The sequence below is a fragment of the Danio aesculapii genome, chromosome 21 (assembly GCF_903798145.1).
Source record: "Danio aesculapii chromosome 21, fDanAes4.1, whole genome shotgun sequence".
In the NCBI taxonomy this organism is placed as follows: domain Eukaryota; kingdom Metazoa; phylum Chordata; class Actinopteri; order Cypriniformes; family Danionidae; genus Danio; species Danio aesculapii.
In genome coordinates this window covers 38,097,965-38,120,904 of record NC_079455.1, presented here as the reverse complement: position 1 = coordinate 38,120,904, position 22,940 = coordinate 38,097,965, and the positions used below count along the sequence as shown (strand labels likewise).

At 35.4% G+C, this 22,940-nt stretch overlaps 1 protein-coding gene across 1 annotated transcript in view; it reads left to right on the top strand.

The window, feature by feature from the left end:
• The first annotated feature begins 6,740 nt into the window (after positions 1-6,740).
• The window catches only part of LOC130214270 (AP-3 complex subunit beta-1-like), a 17,023-nt gene continuing 823 nt past the window's right edge, over positions 6,741-22,940 (top strand). The window contains exons 1-3 of the mRNA XM_056445867.1: positions 6,741-7,032; positions 19,925-20,000; positions 20,090-20,164. Coding sequence (XP_056301842.1) covers positions 6,881-7,032; positions 19,925-20,000; positions 20,090-20,164 — 303 coding nt within the window. The 5' untranslated portion in view covers positions 6,741-6,880. The remainder of the gene's footprint in view (positions 7,033-19,924; positions 20,001-20,089; positions 20,165-22,940) is intronic.

Below are 22,940 nucleotides of genomic sequence, written 5' to 3'. Positions count from 1 at the left end.
TCCTGAGATCTCTAAATCAAGATCTGGGGGGGTATTCCAGAAAGCAGGTTGTGTGATTTACTCTGGTAAATTTAGGGATATGTAAGCGGATAAAATAAGCTATATATATATATATATATATATATATATATATATATATATATATATATATATATATATATATATATATATATATATATATATATATATATATATATATATATATATATATATATATATATATATATATACAGTTAAAGTCAGAAATATAGCTTAAAGGGGCTAATAATTTTGACCTTAAAATGGTTTTTAAAAAATTAAAAACTAATTTTATTCTAGATGAAATAAAACAAATAAGACTTTCTCCAGAAGAAAAAATATTATCAGACATACTGTGAAAATTTCCTTACTCTGTTAAACATAATTTCGAAAATATATAAAAAAAAAAAATAAAAATCAAAGGGCGGCAAATAATTTTGACTTCAACTGTATGTACATATTATATATATACATATATATATGTGTGTGTGTGTGTGTGTGTGTGTGTGTGTGTGTGTGTGTGTGTGTGTGTGTGTGTGTGTGTGTGTGTGTGTGATGTAAAGTATTGTAATATAATATAATATAATATAATATAATATAATATAATATTGTAAAGAATAAAATTATGCTTATTTATACTTTAATTTATTTGATACATTTTTTTTTTTGGTAAAAGCACAATTTATATTATATCACTTACATGATTTTATTATAGAACTATATCTCACTTTACATACAAGCATGATCCATCAAGCACAGACTTTGATTTTTAATATTCCATGTAATGTGTAATTAGCATCTATAGCCAACAATATAATTCTTGTTCACAATTAAGAAATATAAAACTTCTAAGTTCCAACAACTGACCCACCCTCAGGCCATGCCAAAATGTTTTATACATAATATAAGTTAAATTGACTCATAAGGTTATATTTCATTCATTTTCTTTTCAACTTATCCAGCATATGTTTTACACAGCGGATGCCCTTCCAGCTGCAACCCATCACTAAGAAACATCCATACACAATCATTCACACACACACTATGGACAATTTAGCTTCCCTTTTGTGTATGTGTGTGTGTGTGTGTGAGTGAGAGAGAGAGAGAGAGAGAGAGAGAGAGAGAGAGAGAGAGAAAATAAATGAGGGTGTGTGTGGACCAAATGACATCATTACGTCTATGGGAAGTCCCCATAAAACATGAAAATCCAATGTGTGTGTGTAAGAGACTGTGTCTTGTATTGTATGTATGTGTCTATAAGATGGAGTGTGTATGAGAGTGCATGTGTACATGTGTGTTTGTGTGTGTGTTTAAGAGACTGTGTATGTGTGTGTGATTATGTGATGGAGTGTGTATGAAAGTGTGTGTGTATGTGTGTGTGTTTAATAGACAGTGTTTGTGTCGTAAGTGTGTGTGTTTGTGCAAGTGAATGTATGTGTTAAGTTTGTGTGTGAGAGTGTTTGTGCTTATGTGTGTGCAAGTGGATGTATGTGTTGAGTGTGTGTATTTGAGAGAGTGTGTTTGTGTCTGTTTGTATGTAAGAGTGTGTTTGTGTAAGTGGATGTATGTCTTGAGTGTGTGTATTTGAGAGAGTGTGTTTGTGTCTGTCTGTGTGTAAGTGCGTGTGACTGTGTATGTGTGTGTACAGGGAAAGTACGCGTATGTGTGTGTACAGGGGCACCTGCAGGATTTTATTCCAAGGTACGCACAAATCCAACACCGCCCCGCCCCATCATCCCTTATTCCTATTTCAATCTCAAGAAACACTGATGCCTGCTGTCAAAGGCTACATTATTAAAGGGCATTCGTTACGACATCGATAGGATCAACTTATGTTTCCTTTTTAATAATAAGATATTTTCTATGAAATCTAAATGTATATTTTCCTGCCAGGGCTGCTTAAACACTTGCTGCGAGTTAGATGGAGAAAATGAAAGCACATCAGCACTGAGGAAAAATCAGATGCTCGTAATCTTTAAAACTCATTCACTTATTTTCTTTTCAGCTTAGTCCCTTTATTAATCTGGAGTCGCCACAGCGGAATGAACCGCCAACCTATCCAGCATATGTTTCACGCAGCGCATGAACACATCACATCATTCCAGCCGCAACACATCACTGGGAAACATCCATACACACTCATTCATACACATACACTACGGACAATTTAGCTTACCCAATTCACCAATACCGCATGTCTTTGGACTTGTGGGGGAAACCGGAGCACCCGGAGGAAACCCACGCCAACATGGGGAGAACATGCAAAATCCACACAGAAGTGCCAACTGACCCAGCTGGGGCTCAAACCAGCGACCTTCTTGCAGTGAGGCAATTGTGCTACCCACTGCGCCACCGTGCTGCCGATAAGGTTAATTTGATTCAGCTAAAACATTTAAGGCAACCAGGATTTTTTTACAGTGCAGGCACCATTAACTTAATATTTTATAACTCATCAAGACTTACAGTTTCAGTTAAAAATCTTCGATAATGTTATATCGAAGAAGAAAAAGTCACCTACAGTATACACATCTTGGTGGGTGAGTAATAGAAGCCATTTTTCATTTCTGGGTGAACTGGCCCTTTAAATGTGCCAATAATCTATGTTTTGCTTTTTTTTTATTTAGACAAACATTTTTCAAACAGTTTTCTGATTTTTTGAGAAGCAAATCTTTTTTAAATCTTCCTTTCTGTGATAACAGGAAATCGTCTTTCAACACGTTTTCTAGAAAAATCCCTGCTTTCGGAAAGGAACATTTAAAACAATGAGCAAGAGAAAAGAACAAAAAAAAACATGTCCATTGTGTTGATATTTCCAGCTCAGCTAAAGGCGGATCACTGTGGCACAAACTAAACATGAATGGGAAGATCAGGAAATGGCATCTCAGTTTCCTGTTTCTTCCAGAGGAAAATCTCTCTCTCTTCTATTTCTCTCTTTCCCCCTTTCTCGTCAGATAATGCCAAAACATTGCAGATAACATCAACAATGAATAAACTCATAAAGAAATTATTTAATACGTACAAGTCTTGTCGCTTATCCAAGTTTTAGGAACAACAAATAATAACTTGACTTCCAGTTGATAATTTGGTATTAGAAAAGGCTTATAGGAAAGGCAAAGGCCTCTAGATTACGCTTATTTTACCACAATAAAATATGATCATGTAATTTTTTGTAATTTGTAATTATTTAATTAGGACAGTAAAGTCTGATTCTGCTTAGACAAAACTCTTGTCACTTAACAGAAATAATGTTCAGTATAGAATATAAAGTCATGCTGCAGTGGAAAAAGAATGAATATTGTGTATGACTCCCATGAGCTTGGAGGACTGCATCCATACATCTCTGCAATGACTCAAATAACTTATTAATAAAGTCATCTGGAATGGCAAAGAAAGCGTTCTTGCAGGACTCCCAGAGTTCATCAAGATTCTTTGGATTCATTTTCAATGCCTCCTCCTTCATCTTACATGCTCAATAATGTTCATTTCTGGTGACTGGGCTGGCCAATCCTGGAGCACATTGACCTTCTCTGATTTCAGGAACCTTGATGGAGGCTGAAGTATGAGAAGGAGCGCTATCCTGCTGAACAATTTGCCCTCTCCTGTGGTTTGTAATGTAATGGGCAGCACAAATGTCTTGATACCTCAGGCTGTTGATGTTGCCATCCACTCTGCAGATCTCTCGCACCAAACTTGACTGATTGCTATGAGAATCTTGAGTCCATGCTGGTTCCAATAGGTCTTCTGCAGTATTTGTGATGATTGGGATCCAGTTCAACAAATGATTCATCAGAAAAATCGACCTTATGCCACTTTCCCAAATGAACAACTAGAAGTCAAGTTAATACTTGTTGCTCTTACAACTGAGATCGACAAGACGTACTGTACTTTTGCAGTGCTGTACAACCAGATCAGATTCTAGAACCAGACAGAACTGTTTATATATATATACATATATATATATATATACAAACATTTTGATAACTTTTTATTATTATTATTATTACGTATAACCTATTAATATATTAATATATTATATTATATTATTATTGTAATTTTAACTATCATTAATTATTATTTAATTTAGCTAGTCCATAGTTAAAATGCAATTTTAATTACATTTTTATTTCATTAGATTTAGTGCAGAGTTTGATGTTTGTTTGTAAAAGCAGAATTCTAGATTTACCTCAAATAAACATCATATTGTTGACACAAAACACACTACTAAACACATTACTTTTCCATCCCATAAATAGTCTGGCATCCATTCTGGGACGTCAGAACTATAAAGCCACATTTCTCTCCTTCCTGTGATGCGTCTTTGTGAACCTCAGCAGTATTTATGATGAGGTAATCTATGATGTCATACTGACCCAGACTGAAATCTGACCTGTAGAGCTGATGTAAAGCGCAGTGTTTTCTTTCCCTGAAGCAGTGTAAATCAGTGTAAAGTCTGCTGACTGACCTCCAGCTACAAACAGGAGAGAGAGAGAGAGAGAGAGAGAGAGAGAGAGAGAGAGAGAGAGAGAGAGAGAGAGAGAGAGAGAGAGAGAGAGAGAGAGAGAGAGAGAGAGAGAGAGAAAGCCTTGAACGCATGTGTCCTTACAATCAGCCACTTCAGCTCTGGTCAACAATCAAACGATGGTTTAGGTTTAAAGAGTAACTTTTGACTTCCACAAAAAGCTTTACAAAGTACAGGTGACGTGAGGGTCAAACATGTGGAAGTGAGGAGAAAAGAAAAATGAGAAGTAGAGAGAAAAAAGGGCGACTGAAAACGTTAAGGGTTTACTAAAGGCTAATGCTGATGATGGAAAAAAAAATCTGATTAAAATTTTAACCATTATGTCGATACTTTGCATATGATAAAAATATAAATGAAGGTTTTTAATAATGTAAAAGTTTTCCAAGTGTATTTCAAAAATATATTTTTATCAAATCAGTTTTTATTATTTACTAATTTCTGATTTCTAGACACTATTCTTAGCCTATTTGGTGTCCAAAATGTCTAAAGCATAAATAAAAAACAAAACAAACATACATGTTAGCTATTTAATAACGCATATTTTATTGTTTACTGTTACACATTTATATTTAGACTGTTTAAATATATTTGAACCAGAATTATTTTCAACCTTACTTTGCAACGCGGGAGATGAGTTTTTTCTGCGAATGTGCAGACTTCCGGTTTATTAACCATACAAATTAAACCAGTGACTTTAAGATTATGAAAATGACTTTAATTTGACAACAAACAGCGGTTTGCAACCTTAAGCGTCATAAAGCGTCGTAAAAACGTTTTTTTTTTAGAAATAAAAACAAACGAAAGTAATTCAACGGGTTGCACATTCGCGTAAAACATTGACAAATTCCATATATGTATATAATACAGATCAGTATCTGTGAGACTACCAATATTAAATGAGAATTGGTCTCCCTCTGCTGGTTGTCACGAGCATCACTGCGGATTTTCAGGATTATTGAGGATCATTTTACATAATGCTCTTTTGAATAAATTATACAGGAAATATGAAAATAGAAAGAACGTGTGGTAATGTTTGGGTGATATGTTTAATTTGGATCTTGATATAAGATTATTAATAAATTATATGGAAAATCTTTTTGTTTAAAAGTTTGTGGATTGTAGCCTAATTAATAATTAAAGATGATAATGAAAATGCATTGGAGAATTATTATATATATTTTTTTTCAAATTTCATTTTTAGAGATTTTTTTTTAAGTTTGTCACTCTGCTAATTAAAAAAAAAAATACATTTTCTTTTAAAATATATTCTTTTTATCTGTTTTTTTTTTAAAAAAAAACCTTTTGCATAATTAATACAGGACATATAAAAATAGAAAGAACGTGTGATAATGTTTGGGTGATATGTTTAATTTGGATCTTAAAATAAGATTATTAATAAATTATATGGAAAATTTGTTCAAAAGTTTGTGGATTAATTATTGAAGAAGATAATAAAAAATTACATTGGAGCAGGCATATTAAATAAATAATTAGAGAGAAGTGATTCCTTATTTAGTCTTTGTCACTTCGCTGAATAAAAAAAGTACAATTTTCTTTAAAATATATATGTTTATGTATATTTGCCCTTTAATTATGTCCGGTTAATAATTTGTAGCCTATTACGAAAATAATACGAGTTGAACCTAATGATCCTATGTATAGTTTACTTAATAATTAATTGTGTTTCAATATAATCAAACAGAAGGAATGTTTTGCTTGGTCTTTGTCACACTGCAAATAAAATAAACTACTATTATTTTTACCTTTTATTCTATTTTTATGAATAAATTACCTTTCTATTATTCATTCATTCATTTTCACTCGGCTTAGTCCCTTTATTCATCAGGGGTCACCACAGCGGAATGAAACGCCAACTTATCCAGCATATTTTACACAGCAGATGCCCAACCCAGTGATGGGAAACACCTATTCATACTCATACACTGCGGCCACTTTAGTTTACTCTATTTACCTATCCCACATGTCTTTGGACTGTGGGGGAAACGGGAGCACCCGGAGGAAACCCACGCGAACGGACTTGAACCAGCAACTATCTACATATTACAAAACAGTATTATTCTAACCCGGACTTAGTTTTCTATATTTAATTATTTGCATCACAAAATAAGATCATTATCAAACAACGCACATTTTACAACAAAAAGAGTTTCTTGTGTTTGGTCTTCGTCACGCTGCTGTCATGTGACGGTCATGTGACTCAGCTCCAGCTCACTTCCGACTCTGCGTGGAAGAGGAAAAAAGTTGCACGTCAGGAGTAGAAAAAAGTTTTTAAAAAGCCTAAGCACATTATCAGAGGATAAACGAGGTCTGTGATCGGGGTAAATGCTCGGGATGTCCGCCAACAATGTGTCCTATAATGACCAGGGAGGCTCGGTGGAGTCCGGGGTGGACGCGGCGCAGGAGAACAGCAACATCCCGGCGAGCATCAGCGGAGGAGCGGCCGCTTTCAGCCTCTTCAGCGCTGACTACAAGAAGTAAGAAACACACACTCATATCCATGTAGTAATCATAATACAGGCCCGTAGCCAGCCTATTGAAAGGGGTGGTTCTTTTTTTCTCAAACAGTGGACCTTCTTGCAGTCATTCACCTAATTTTGTAGTCAGTTATGAGGTTTAAATGCTGCATTTTATTGACATTTAAGTCCTAATCTTTGCTGAATTAGCTTGTTGGATGGTGATCATAACGACACTTTTTGATGTACCATAAATATTTCCTACAATTTTGTTAAAGATTGAGGTAAAGTTGGTTTTATATTCACACATTCGTTCAGAGACAACTTGTGACATGTTCCCTATATTGTTTACCATGATACTTTTGAGTATTGGGTCTGAAATGACATGCAAGTATGACATTAAAACAACGTTATCGCTGTTTAATCGACTGTGAACAGTGTTGTAATTTAATAGTCATTGGGTGCTAATATGATTTCATTATTCAGAATTTCCAAAGAATACTTTCATAAAATTATATTTGGAAGGTGAAAGTCCAAATGTGTGAATATAACACCAACTTTAACACAGTGCCTATCGAAATGGGTGGTTTGGTTACCTTAATCGATTTGAGTTGGGACAACATGAAGGAATTGTGTAGAACACGGCATTTTTAGCAGTGTAAGCACAATAGTAACACATTTCTGTCTCAGATACTTTAAGTTAAACAAATCTTTTATTTTGACAAGTTGCTGTGCAGATATATCTATTTTTTTTATTCGCACATGAAATAATGGTATTTCACACATGAGATTGTTTGTTTGTATGCTTTATGATGGTAAATTGATGTGAGATGACTGTCTAATCAGTTGTCGACAAGAAGTTCATGCGTTCATATTTTTATAACTACGACGACAGATGCTGAAAACACCACAAGCATCACTCGTGCTTGAGTCTGTGTACTGTATTAGGCAACACCAAACCACATGCAGAGGTCAGATATAAATAGTCTTTATGTGATTTAATATTCACAGACACTAGAGCACATCAGGATTTGTTTAGATGTACAGCTCTAGTGTTGATTAATTTCTTCAGGTAATACAACTTCTGTAGTTTTTATGACTGGATTCTGTAGGTCTCTCCATATTCTTCACTTCTAAGTGCCCTCGTTTAAGGTTTTAGGCATATGTACTTCATTTGCAAGGTGAACTGGCTTAGTAATATTTACATGGAGAGCAGATTAGAGTTATCGTCACTTCAGAGTCAGTGTGCAAATTGCTGTTCATTTTAGGGGGGGGATGTATCATTGATGCAAAAGGTTATATCACAGAAATATTGTTATGTCTATGGTTTTGAAAACTTGATTTATTTATCAATTTTTAACGCTTGTGCACTGTTCAAATTTACTACACTTTATGTTTGGCATGAAAACATCCACTAAATTAAACTGCTTTAAAAATACATCTGATAATTTTTTTTTTCATAAATCTGTTAGCATCAACATTGTCTTTGATGCATTGTTAGTTTTTGTGCAGCATAAGATAATTTTTTTAATCCCTATTTTTCTGTTGGTGGCTGTTTTTGCCCCATTGACTTCCATTATAAGCAAATTTTTTTAATTTCAAAGCTATGACATCATATAGTTGTTGGTGGTTTTACCTGTTGGGAGGAGGTGCAATTTGTAATTTACTGTTGGTCATCAGTTGGCACCATTAACCCTTTAGATAGACCTGTGCAAAAAAAGCTTAGTTTTAATTTTATATGTAGTTTAACAGCTAATTAAAGTGTGTGTATGTGTATGAGTGACCTTTGTGCACTTACCTTGATGCGTCTGAAGAAAATCAAAATATGCAACTCAGCTTTTAGAACTAGAGTTTATATTCACTGCCCGAGCCCAAGCCCATACTTGACCCGACCTGCGGGCTGGATCGAGCCAATATTTCCTTCCCCTTCTTCGGGCCGGGCCATGATCAAGCATTTTTTTTTCAGTAATTACTTTATTAGGTGGAAAGCTAAGCCATAATTAGAAATATTATACAAATATTTTAGCAGAGTCTGCCTAAACAAGACATCCGTGGGTCTACAAAGTTACACAGTAGCCAGAGTGTGTCATGCACAGCAGCGCTCTAGCTCCTGCAACAACGTCTCCTCCACTGGCAAAAATAGACCCAGCGCCAAAATGATCGTGGCATTGCTGCTTCAGCTCCGCTCACACTCCGCACTGACGTGCTGCTTATGTGTGTGGTATGAAAGCTCTAATATTTATCCGTTAACATGGACGCGCTGTGTAAGAGGCGTAAAAACAGGGACTTATAGGATGAGCAGACGCATGTCAAGAAGCAGGCTTCCCATGGCAGAAAGGATGATAGTCAGCGTTCTATGTCTTTTGTTATGATCCATTCTCAATAAACAAACAAGTGTACAAGCTTTATCCTTGTTACAATATTAATTAAGATCATTCTAAACAGTTTTCTGTAGTTCAAACAACTCAAAATTGTAGTTGTCTGTTATGTTACGACCCTTGTCTAGGGTCAAGGCCGCAACATAAAAGAACACCCGACAAATAAAATTCACTTTTAATAACCCCTTTGTGTAGGGTCTCTTTATTTGTCTTTTCTTTTTTTTTTATGACCAAGAAAAACGTGAAGCCAAATACTTCGGGGTGAACCCACAGAAAAATAATAAACCAAAAATACACTAAACACCCAAAAACTAAACTCCCAAATGAAACTTACTACACCTAATAAAATAACAGAAATAAAAATACAAAATCTACACCTCCCTGACTAACAAAAAACAGGTGAAAATATTTACAAAAAAGAAAAGTGGCGTCCAACCCCTACTGCCTCTTACCGTGTACTATTTACAATATTAACAATCAACAAACACACAAACCAAAACAAAATAATTGGAAGGGGGAACACAGATTGGTATACAACACCAAGTCAAAACTAGTACAACAGCACGGGAAACGCAATCAACGAAATCCCCCGCCCCACGCCCATTGTTTCCTTTTATAGGACGCCCTGGGTAACCTCCTCCAATCCCAGGGCACGTCACCTGCGTAGTTTGGGCGGGGCCTGCAGTTGGAGAGAGAGAGAGCCAAACAAACGCACCTGCTAACGCAACAGTTATAATGGCCCACGTATTAAAAATAGTCGGGTTTAAATCGGGATCATAATTAGAGTTAATGTGTCGGACCGGGTCGGGCTCGTACACAAGGTGCACGGGCTTGGGTAGGGTCAGGTTTCATGTTTTGGGCTCGATCTAAGCTCTACTCAGAACTACATGGAGTGAACAAAACAAAGACTGTACTTATGGACTGGCTGCCTTTCACCCTAGACTGGATGAAAACATCTCCAACTGTACATAAGAGTTAACTAATTTTAAACAGTTGCTTTATATATTTGTTTAGTTGTTGTTGAATGAATTCTCTTCTGCTCACTATGGCTGCATTTATTTTGAATTTACTATTATTATATAGATACAGTGAAAACCATAATATTACGAGACATATTTAATTCAATTTAAAATGGTTTGTTTTCTGTATTAATATATTGTAAATCATTTCTGTGATGCAAAGCTGAAAATTTGGCTTAATTACATAATTATTAAAATGACTACATTATCAGCGTCACATGATGCTACAGAAATATTTCTAATAGATGTTGTGAGAAAGAAAAGAAATAATAAAATGTATATGTGTAAACTTGAAGTCCAAATTATTAGCCAATGATTGTTTCTTTTGTCTTCCTTATGGTGACAGAGCATAATATCATTCTTGCAATATAGTAGTATTCAGCTTGCAATTTAAAGGGGTTAATTGGGTTATCAAGGTTAACTAAGTAGATTTGGATAATTAGCCAAGTTATTATATAACAGCAGTATGTTCTGTAGATAATACAAAAAAATCTTAAGGGGGCAAATAGTATTGACCTTAAAATAGTTTAAAAAAATAAAAACTTATTCAAGTCAAACTAAAGTAAATAAGACTTTCTGCAGAACAAACAGATATTATAGGAAATATTATTAAAGTTTCCTTGAGGAAATGACTGTGTTAATACTCTAAAACATCACTGAATCAAAATTTCTCTGAAGGGCTAATAATTAACGTTTTAAATGATGAGTTTTGCATTGTTTGGCCAACTCCTGCATTTGGCTGTTTCCTCCAGCAGAGGTCAGTGTGTTTGTAATATCACATCTTGTGGACAGAGATTATGGTAATGAAGTTAGCCCTGTTTTTATATACAGTACTATGAGGTGTGTAACAAGGTTCTGGAATTCATAGGACTGATGTAAATCTATTGTACCTACTATATTTGTTCACCTGACTTCAATGTGTATCTTTTAAAGACAGTTATGATGTGAAACCCACAACATGTCCTCATCTGATGGGATCTAATACCTCCGTTTAGTTTGGAGGGATCTGTTCCAATCATACTAAACGACAGATTTCCTGCAGACAGGAAGACGGGTGCTGTTTCCTACATTAATGACTCTGTTAATTGTTCATCTAATGGGATTTACGAGATCCGAGTCATTTATTATGCCTCAAAAGGAGTTCATTGCTGGTTAATCCTTTCTAATACTCTGGTATTGTATGGATTTCTTACTTTTTTGCTTCCTGATTTGGAGATCATGGTTTTCTGTTGGTTGGATGGTTTGTGTGTGTTGCTGGTATGTTGAGGACGGTTAATGTTATTTAGGCTTAACTGAATTGGCACTCTCACATGACTGCAAGCAGAAGACTGAACTCATGAGGAAAGGGAAAAGCCTTAAGACTGAGACGCAGTGCTGTGAGCACACGCATTTAAAGGGACAGTGCATTCAAAAATAATTTTAAGTAGAATTTGTGTCAAGTCTGTATAGCTGTCTGTTTTCTGAAGAATTAAATGAAAATTATATTAGAGTATAATGTGACTTTATAGATATTTATTGTTGCCTAGTTTCCGAGCTGGGTTTTATTCAGGTGGTGCATAATATAATATTGTGCTGCTACAGTAAAGTTCCTTGATTATTACGCCAGAATGAGAATGATGATTATTCTTAGCCAAATCAGCCTAGAAAATAGCAACTTTTCATTTTCAGTCTTAGTAAACAATGTAGCTACAGAAGAGTCAAACTTTAAATAGGTAAATAAGTAAACTCTTTTTATTATTTTTTAGCAAGATGCTAATGGTCTAATCTGATTCAATGATTTATGCTAAGCTAAAAGTGCTCCTGCCAGACTTGGAGATCGGCTAAATTGGATTCATTCATTCATTCATTTTATTTTCAACTTAGTCCCTTTATTAATCTGGGGTCGCCATGCCCTTCCTGCTGCAACCCATGCCTTTCCAGATGCCCTTCCAGCTGCAACCCATCACTGTGAAACATTCCATACACTCCCATTCACACACATGCACAATGGACAATTTAGCTTACCCAATTCACCCTGCATGTCTTTGGACTTGTGGGGAATCCGGAGCACCCAGAGGAAACCCACGCAAACACAAGGAGAACATGCAGACTCCACACAGAAGTGCCAACTGACCCAGCCGGGGCTCGAACCAGCGACCTTCTTGTAGTGAGGCGCTTGTGTTACCCACTGCGCCACCGTGTCGCCTTAATTGGATTCAAAAATTGTAAAAATATGGCATCCAAGAGAGCTCGACAAACTGCAACTTACAGTAAGAAAACACATGGAAATTATGAACACATCTTCACCAGTTTGACAGAACAAGTCTTGCAAACTCTCGTAATGCAAACAAAAATAGAAAACTCGCCTGAAATACACATGCATATTATGAAACACTCTACAAATCTTCTCAAAGTGATGAACCTGGCTGGGATTTGCTTATTGGGCAGTGAAGTTTGTATTATCATGCAAGTTATGTATTATTTTAACATCCTGATCAAAAGATTTCTTTGTCTTTTGCATAGTATTAGCCTAAATAAACTGACCATTAACTGTGAAATGTTGTTTTAATACTATGTTAATTCAAGTTACTCAGAAAAACTATTTTGAACAAACTAGTAAAATTTTCTATAGGTTTTGCTAGGATGAGTGACATACATATTTTTTTAAATCGCTGAATTAATAAATAATCTTAAGGTGATGCTCAAACTAAACCCTGGATGATACTAACAGTAGTTCCATCACTAATAAAATTGATTCAGGTAGAGCAGTCATTGAGTCTGTAGTTTACAAAAGGAAGGATTTTTTTTATCCGATTGTTGCTTAATTTGTTGTTGTTTTTTGTCTCGTTCACATAAGATGCTATTAAAGGGATAGTTCACCCCAAAATGAAAATTTACTCACTATTTACTCTCCCTCAGGTGGTTTCAAACATTTATGAGTTTCTTTATTCTGTTGAATGCTAAACAATACATTTTGGAGAAAGATGAACACCTGTCCGACTTGACTTCCGTAGTTGTAAAAACAAAGATTTCTAGCATGTTTCCGAATACCTTTTTTGTGGTTGACAGAACAAAACTCATAAAGGTTTGTAAATGATAACAGAATATTCATTTTTGGGTGAACTATCTCTTTACGTGCCTAGGAGAGACTTTATTGCATTGCACTAAATTATATTAAGGCAATAACATTAAGTTAGCACACACACACACGATTTTAATCCAGGATTTCTACGATTCAGCCAAATAAATTAGAAATTTCAGGAGAGAAGCATAAATGAAACAGTACAAGTCTTTGCATTGTTCTATGTAGGCAGCTCAGCAATGTCATATAGTGTATTTATAAGGTATAATTCACCCCAAAAATGTCATTTCTGTCTAAATGCACTGTAATGATGTATTCGTGGTTGTGAAATCTCAGGTGAGCTGACCGTGAGCTGTGTTTTACCTCAGAGAGGATGCGTGCTGCTTAGAATTATGCCTACTTTAGTGAACAGAACCTGTATAGGCTGTGAATAATAGCTAATAAAGTTGTAAATGACATTTAGTTTGTTGCACAGAGCGATCGTTTGGGAGCCGCGCAGGAAGTATGATTTACATGTATGTTTTTTTTTTTCTGTAATTGATGACATGCCATGACATGAGCGCACTCGGCAGTAAAGGTGAAACCGAAAGTGCGCATGCCCTTACGTCATTTAAATGATCATATCACATTTAGAACAAGCATTTGATATGTTTTTTCTTTCATAGCGAACACAAAGTGTTGTGCATGAGAATAAACGTGCAAGAGTGTCAGTATAACTACTCTAGCCTATATAACTAGCCTGTAAATAATGCAGGAGGGAATCTAATAATAATAATGAATAAATATTTCATTTTACTAGTGAATAAAATGGTCTTATAATGTTGTCATATATGTCACAAACATAATAATTCAACTTTTAATAACTTTAAAGCATTTAACCACCAGAAGACCTTCACATAGACCTAATATTAATATTGTGGTTTTGTTTGAAACGTTTATTTTACATTGTGATCTTGAATTTAGCCAGAATTGTGCAGCCCTAATATATACATTCCCACCAAATAACAACATGCAGTGACATTAATGCAAATAATAACAAGAATCCCTCAGATTATTACGTGCATCAGAAGGATTTTTGGTCAATTTATACATAAAGAACATACAGAAACCCACATCGTACAAACAGTTGAAAGCCGTCTCAAAAGCCTAGTCAAAAAGTCTGGATATGTTTGCAAAATAACCTGTTTCTGGCGCCTGTTCTCTGTTTGAATTTGACATTTGTTTAAGACTTGTTATATACTGTTGCCTTGGTTAGCAGGAAGACAGTTCACATTATCAGGGTAAGCAGACCTGCAGGGAACAACAAACACGTGTAGAACACGCTTGTGTGGTCATGATGAAAGACTCTGGCTGAAGATAAGAGCCTCTATGTTTCCTTAAAAGGGAGGCGACCACAGACACAAAGAATCACCACAGTTGGATTGGATACGCTTAGACGGTTCAGCTGTCTGGAACTCTCTCCAGCCTTACTTTTGTGACTTTAGTGGGTTTCATTTCCATTTTACTTGGTCTACGATCTCCAGTTTTGCAGTTTTGACTTCATTGGACTACTTTTCAAATTAAGTTTGGTCACAACCAACACTCATTCTTGGATGTTCTGGATCTTCTAACTGTATTTATGGTTGAGCGTTTCTGAAGCCTTCAAAGATGAAGAACACTTTAGAGCCTTGCTTATTTTAGTTTTTGCTAATTTTTGGCTACAGGCTGCAGTTGGCACTTGCAGGGATGCAACATGAATGCTTTGGTTCTTCTAATGGTCAACACTGAGCTGTTTGGTTAAGCGTTTATAATTGTTGCTCTGACCCTAATGGACTTCCTCTCCATTTTACCCACTTACAAATTGGCTGCAAGCTGCAACCGGCACTTAAAGGGATACAGCTTTCATGCTCTGGATATTCTGAGGTTGAGCTTCTCTGCTTGAGTGTTGTTGTGTGGTTTTAGACTCCATGAACTGTGTCCAACCTTGTTTATTTTGTTATTTTTCTGAATTTAAATACAAGTCGCAGCTGGCTTCAAAGGACACAACTTTCAAACACTGGATCCTATAAAATTGATCATATCTGCATATCTAGTTGAGTGTTTTTGATGGTTTAAGACACCAGGATGCTCCTCAGTCTTGTTATTTGAACCCTAATGGATATCCTTTCCGTTTAACTGAATTTGTCTACAAGTCACGCAACTTGCAAGATCAGCTTCTTCTGAGATGCTTGAGTTTTTGGTGGTTTCAGACATCGGGAACATTCTCTAGCCTTGCGTTTTAACTTCAATGGACTTTTTTCCCCCTTCTTCCCACTTCAGGAAGTCTTTTGAGGGGAGTTTTTGAGGTTGAGCATGTCTATAGGAGCATGCTGATGGTTTTCAGGAAATTAAAAATACTCTGAATCGTTGATGTGTTGACCTTTTTGACATATTTCCAACCACTAGTCACTAAAACGTGTTACTTGCAAGCTCTGTATCGTTCCTCGATCCAGTTGGAACCTCTTTCAACCAATCACATTCTAACCGAACCAAAATGTAAGCATATTTTTGGAAAAAACAGCCAGATCTCGTAAGTACTTACCTCATGGTTGGAAGTGGAGGGAATGAAGCCTTTAGTCCATGATTAGAGTAAACCACTGTCTTGTTATTTGAACTTGGATTTGGCTACACGTTGCGTAACTTGCAAGATCTACTGCTTCTGAGATGGTTGAGAATTTATGGTAGTTTAAGACATCGTGAGCTCTGGACTTCTTTCACCTTTGGGAAGTAGTATCTCAAAAGCTCAGATTTTTTTGAGGTTGAGAATCTCTATTGGAGCATGTTGATGGTTTTCAGCAAATTAGGAATACTCCGAGATGTTGATGATTGTTGACCATTTTCCAACTACTAGTTACTAAAACGGGTTACTTGCAAGCTCTGGATTGTTTCTCGATCCAGTCGGGACCTCATTCAACCAATCAAATTCTAACAGAGAACCAAAGAGTAAACATATATCTGAAAAACAGCCTGATCTCGGAAGTGCTTACCTCATGATTGGAAGTGGAGGGAATAAAGCCTTCAGTCCATGATAAGAGTGAGCCACTGTCTTGTTATTTAAACTTGGATAATCCTAATGGATATCCTTTCTGTTTCACAAAATTTGGCTACACGTTGCGTAACTTGCAAGATCTACTGCTTCTGAGATGGTTGAGAGTTTAGGGTGGTTTCAGACACTGGGAACACTCTCTAGCCTTGTGTTTTGACTTCAATGGGCTTATTTTCCCCTTCCCATTATGGGAAGTATTTTGAGGGGAGTCTTTTGAAGTTGAGCATCTCTATAGGAGCATGTTGATGGTTTTCAGGAAATTACAAATACTCAGAATTGTTGATGTGTTGACCATTTTCCAACTACTAGTCACTAAAACAGGTTGGGACCTCTTTTAACCAATCATATTCCAACAGAGAACCAAAAAGTAAGCATATATCTGAAAACAGCCAGATCTCGGAAGTTCTTACCTCATGGTTGGAAGTAATGGGATAGAAGCCTTCAGTCCATGATAAGAGTGAACCACTGTCTTGTTATTTTAAATTGAATGGATATCCTTTCCGTTTGACTAAATTTGCCTACAAGTCGCGCGGATTGTAACATCTGCTTCTTCTGAGAAAGTTCAGAGTTTATGGTGGTTTCAGACATTGGGAATCTCTCTAGCTTTCTTTTTTGGTCTTCAATAGACTTATTTTTTCATTATTCCCACTTTGGGAAGAAGTATCTCAAAAGCTCTTTTGAGGTTGAGAATTTCTATAGAACCATGTTGATGATTTTCAGGAAATTAGAAATACTCTGAATTGTTGGGATTTGTTGACCATTTTACAACTACTAATCACTAAAACGGGCTACTTGCAAGCTCTGGATCATTCCTTAATATAGTTGAGATCACTTTCAACCAATCATATTCTTAGAGAGAATCAAAAGTAAGCATATTTTTTGAAAAACAAGCAGATCTCGGAAGAACATGGATGAAATGAAGGCTTCGGTCTATGATAAGAGTGAACCACTGTAACCTCGCTGCTCTCTCAGTGCTCATGGATCTAATTGATGGTCACACTGGATGGTTGTGCGACTGCTGCACGTGGCTATTAACCAGATGATTGAGTCAGGCTGGAGGATAGAGCTGTTTTGTCCCTCTCTGGTCCTCTTGACGGCAATAGTGGAAAAAGACCGGCAGACATTCACTTTCATTCCCTGTCAAAGTTACTCTTGGCTATTGCTACTAGGACGTTATTTTTTGGGGTTAATGGATATCATAATCAGATTTTTTTTAAATGACTGAAGCCTCAGGAAGCTCTTTGTGATGGACAGATGAACTACACCTCCGACGCTTTGAGCTTTGTATTTTTTTGTATTTTTGTACACATTTAAAATGAATGGAGGTTTGGGAAACCTGCGTTTGGAGGCCGTTGGAGCAATGCGCACTGCTCTTGTCTCTGCCGAAAACCTTCAGCTCAGTTTGAAATCTGACCTGAGCTCTGAGGAACAGGCTCTGACCAACAACCACACCAGCGGGAATGAGGAGAAGCCAAGGAGAGGGTATGAAAGATGCTCACAAAAGCCAAGGAAATCCACTTTTTCTGGCAATAAAAGTCTTGTTTTCAGGCACAGTAAGATTTAATCACTTTGAAACGAGGATTTAGACACAGATCTAGTGGTTTTCTACTTGAGCATTTTGGCATTTAAAGTGATTTATATTATATATTATTATTATATATATAAAGAAGATATATTATTTGAGTTTATCACCAGAACTGTACAACTTTTTCATGTTAATAAAAAAAAAAAAAAAACTGGATCGGATCGGTTCTAAAAAATGGTATCGGTTCATCCCTACTCTGTTTTTCCATTTGCTATTTGCCTTCAATGATTTGATTTGATTGATTCATTTAATTTTATTGATTATTTGATTGAATCGTTGATTGATTGATTGATTGACTGATCCATTCATTAATTTCATTCATTCATTCATTCGGCATTTAAAGTAATTTATTTCTATCGTCTTTATTTCATTCAATAATTTGATTGATTCATTCGATTTGATTAATTGATTGATTTGACTTGAATCATTGATTGATTTTGATTTGATGGATTGATTAGATTGACTGATTCATTCATTCATTCATTCATTTGAAATTAAAAGTAATTTCTTTCTGTCTTACCATTTGCTATTTCATTAAATAATTTGATTGATTGATTGATTCATATAATTTGATTTGAATCTTTGATTGATTGATTCGTTCATTTATTCATTCATTCATTTGAAATTAAAAGTAATTTCTTTCTGTCTTACCATTTGCTATTTCATTAAATAATTTGATTGATTGATTGATTTGATTTCATTCATTCTTACATTCATTCATTCATTCAATTATTCATTCATTCATTCATTCATTCATTCATACATTTGACATTAAAAGTCATTTCTTTCTGTCCATCTTTCCATTTGCTATTTCATTCAATGATTATATTTGATTGATTCATTGATTCATTCAGTCAGCATTTAATGTAATTTTTTTCTCTCAGTCTTTCCATTTGCTATTTCCTCCAATGATTTGATTGATTGATTCATTCATTCATTTGATTGTTTGGCTGATTAAACCATTGATTGATTCATTCATTCATTCATTTGGCATTTTAAGTAATTTTTTTCTGTCAGTCTTTCTCTTTGCTATTTACTCAAATGATTTGATTGATTGATTGATTCCTTTCATTTAATTTAAAACTTGCATAGAAGTATGAGCTTCCTTATGTGTCAGTTTATGTTGTGTATATATTACAGTATCTACTGTATGTAATATGATGGCAAACCGTTGTGCAGACAGAGGAATGAGCAGAATCTGCAAAGTAATCTAATATGTCTTCAATTGTCTTCCATCAGCAGGATTCTTCCCGAGTTTAATGTTGTTGTAGGCCAGGGCTTGCAAAAGGATTTAAAGTGAATAGTTCAATAAACAGAGAAAACATTTCTGTACTCATTGTCCTCTGATTTTGGTCACATGGCATGCATGAAATGTAATATCTGAAATTGAATATAAATTAATATACAGTAGTCAACGTTTGATCCAAACCGTTCATCAACAGTGTTGTCCTAAATCTATTCAACAACACTCCTTTTTGTCCTAGAACAAAAATTTTAAATACATTTTCTTTATTATTCATTAATAATTAATACAACAAATATAATATTTAAATGATATTTGCATTAAATTTATATAAGTGTTTCATATTATTGTAACATAGTGATCATGTTATTGTAATATTATACTGGTGAAACATTTTATTTATTTATTTATTTAGTTTATTTGTTGACCAAAATAATACAACTGTAAATTGCTTGCAGATATTTGAACTGATCCTGGTTATTTTCAACACTATTATAATGGCATATTGAAAGCTTTTCCACCATGATTTTCTGTAATGCCGGAATCCTCTTGTTTCTCTACAGGAATGAAGATCTGAAGGAGATGCTGGAAAGCAACAAAGAGTCTTTAAAGCTGGAGGCCATGAAGAGGGTTGTGGGGGTACGTCATATTGTCTATCTCTGATTATACTGCATGACTGTGTTCATCAGTCAACATCTGTCTCATTCACATCTTCATCTCTCTATCAGCTCATTGCCAATGGAAAGAATGCATCCGAGCTTTTTCCAGCTGTGGTGAAGAATGTTGCAAGCAAAAACATTGAGGTAAGAACAGAAATCATGGCCAAAAACGGCACACAAGTTTTTTTCTTATCTCTGTTCAGAACTTGCATTCAATAATAATGTAATAGTTTATAATGAGTTTATGCTGTTTATAGTGATGAGTTTATGCTGAAAAGTGTGTAAATGGAGTGTTAACAGTCAGACACACTGTTCAGACACAAACGAATGACTGAAAACATCACATACCTGCATTCTGCATTCATGTTTATATTTGACTTATTCTATGATGTTTTCAGTATTAATTGCAGAAATTTTACACATCTGGTTAATACGTATGCACAGTTTTCAGGGATGCACCGAAGTGAAAATTCTGAATGCACTTGCCCCAAAACTGAAAATGCTTTAAATAATTATTAACAATTCTTATGTAATTTTGTAAGACTTTTTAAATGTAACTCAATCATTTTTCATTCATTGCATTCGTCATTCCATACTTGCGTGGCTTTTTGATTTTGATATTAAATGCAAAAATTTTTCAGATCAGGTTGATGCATCCGCCCAGTTTTTAGGGATGCACTGACATGAAAATTCTGGATGCATTTGGCCGAAAACTGAAAACGCTTTGAAATAATTATTAATAATTCATAAGTAATTTTGTAATACTTTTTGAATGTAACTCAATAATTCTGCATTCATTGCATTCATCATTTCATACTTGTATAATGCTATGATTTCGACATTAAATGCAAAGATTTTACACATCAGATTTATGCGTTTGCTCAGTTTTTAGGGATGCGCTGAAGTGAAAATTCTGGATGGATTTGGCCAGAAACCGAAACCAAAAATGCTTTAATATAATTATTAATAATTCTTAAATCATGTTGTAAGACTTTTTAAATGTAACTCAACTTTAAATTATACTGATTTTAAAAGCAAAAGTCAATAAAATAATATTAATTAATAATAATGACAGTAAAATGTATTAACACCGAACGTGTGAAGCAATGCCATGACAGCACAGTATCGCTATTGCAAGCAGAAGGAAAAGTATACTACATAGAATTGTTCTTTAATTAGCTTGCATGCACTAGCTAGTTCACAGTAGACTCCACTGCTCTATTGCTTTGGTCTGCAAGGCAACAAACCACTTTGCTAGGTGCAAGCCATTGAAATGAATGGGTTTCATCTCGCAGAGCTTTCTGCATCCGGTGTTAAAGCCACAGAGACTACGGCTGGAGGGAGTGCGAAATTAGCTAGCCAGTTGACAGTGTGCTCCACTGCTCTAGTACTTTAGTCTGCAAGGCAACAAACCACTTTGCTTGCTGCAAGCCATTTAAATGAATGGGTTTCATCATGCAGAGCTTTCCGCATCCGGTGTTAAAGCCACAGAGACTACGGCTGGAGAGAGTGTAAAATTAGTGATCTGAACACTGCTGCACAGTGCGATGCAGCATAGCCTATTTTGGCTCATATTTTGGGCAATTTTTAATTTTCAGCCAAAAATTAATCGTTTTCTGCGTCCAAATATTTGGTGCATCATTAGCCGTTTTTACAGTAACTCCTGCAAAGAGGATTACTTGGTGTTTTATATCTGAATTGTCCGATGAAAGAAAGATGGGCTGGGGTGCTGGAGTTACTCCGGCTCAGGTGCTGATGAGACTGCAGTCTCCACCCCATGTTGGGGATCAATATTTGTCTCATTATTTTAGGTCTTTTGGCAAATGTCTCAGTTAAGTTTAGCTGTTTACTCATTTTGAACCTTGTTTTAAACAATAGCGATCTGAATTGTAAGTTTTAGTGTGCGGAAAAACCGCCAGCAAAACTAAAGCCAATAGATTTCTTTACCCATCTCCCAGCATGCAAGTACATACACACTTTAAAACACACTAACGCACTTTTATTTATTCTCATTCTTTTTTGCTGTGTCAATATATTGTAGTGTATACTGTTTAATAATCAATTTCAATTATGTAATGAATAAATAAATAAATAAAAAAGCTGCATTAATTTGCGCTTCTCATGGTGCGCTTCTCAGCAGTGAATACAGCCGGACGGCTGCAGGCGCCACTGGGTTAAATTGAGTAAACTTACTGTGGACAGAATACAACTTGAATATCGATGTCACTTAAACTAAATCTTACATTTAAAAAAACAAACAAAAAAACTCCAAACATTTCTCTAAATTATTCAGATAAAAAACCAAACGAAAAAACATCAACTTTCTATTAAATAGAAATCTGGTCTATTTTCATGGCTGTAACAGTATAAGCTGTTTGGCGGGAAAAAAACGGGCTCCGCTTCGGATTCTGGCCAAATATTATGATGAGCTGGCGGATGAGGGCCAGGCTACAGCCTGTGCGTCTCGGGCCAGGGCCGGGCTAGGGCTTAGATTTAAGGCCCGTGCAGGGCTCTACACTGCATATGGGTGCACTAACAACATGTGGCCGTTGTGATTTATAGCGGTTAAGAAATAGATGGCGATTTAACTCTCTCTGTTTCAAACATGCTCCGTTTTAAAATATTTTTAACTTCTAAAAATCACAAAGAGTGGTAACACATATTTTAATCCTCGTTTATTTGCAAAAGAAAAAAACTTCTGTGGACGTGTGTACATGTTATTATAGAAACATTGCGCCTGTCAATCAATTTGGTGGGTGGGGTAAACCGCAGTCCTACGTTACGTTGCGGTGGACCTTGAAATGGGAGGGATTTGTGTCCTATTTTAACATCAGGAAATCTAAAAAGAGAGACTTGTTGTGTTTATACCTACACACAGTTCTGTCCAAACTGCTTACAAAAGATGATTTTCATCAAAGGT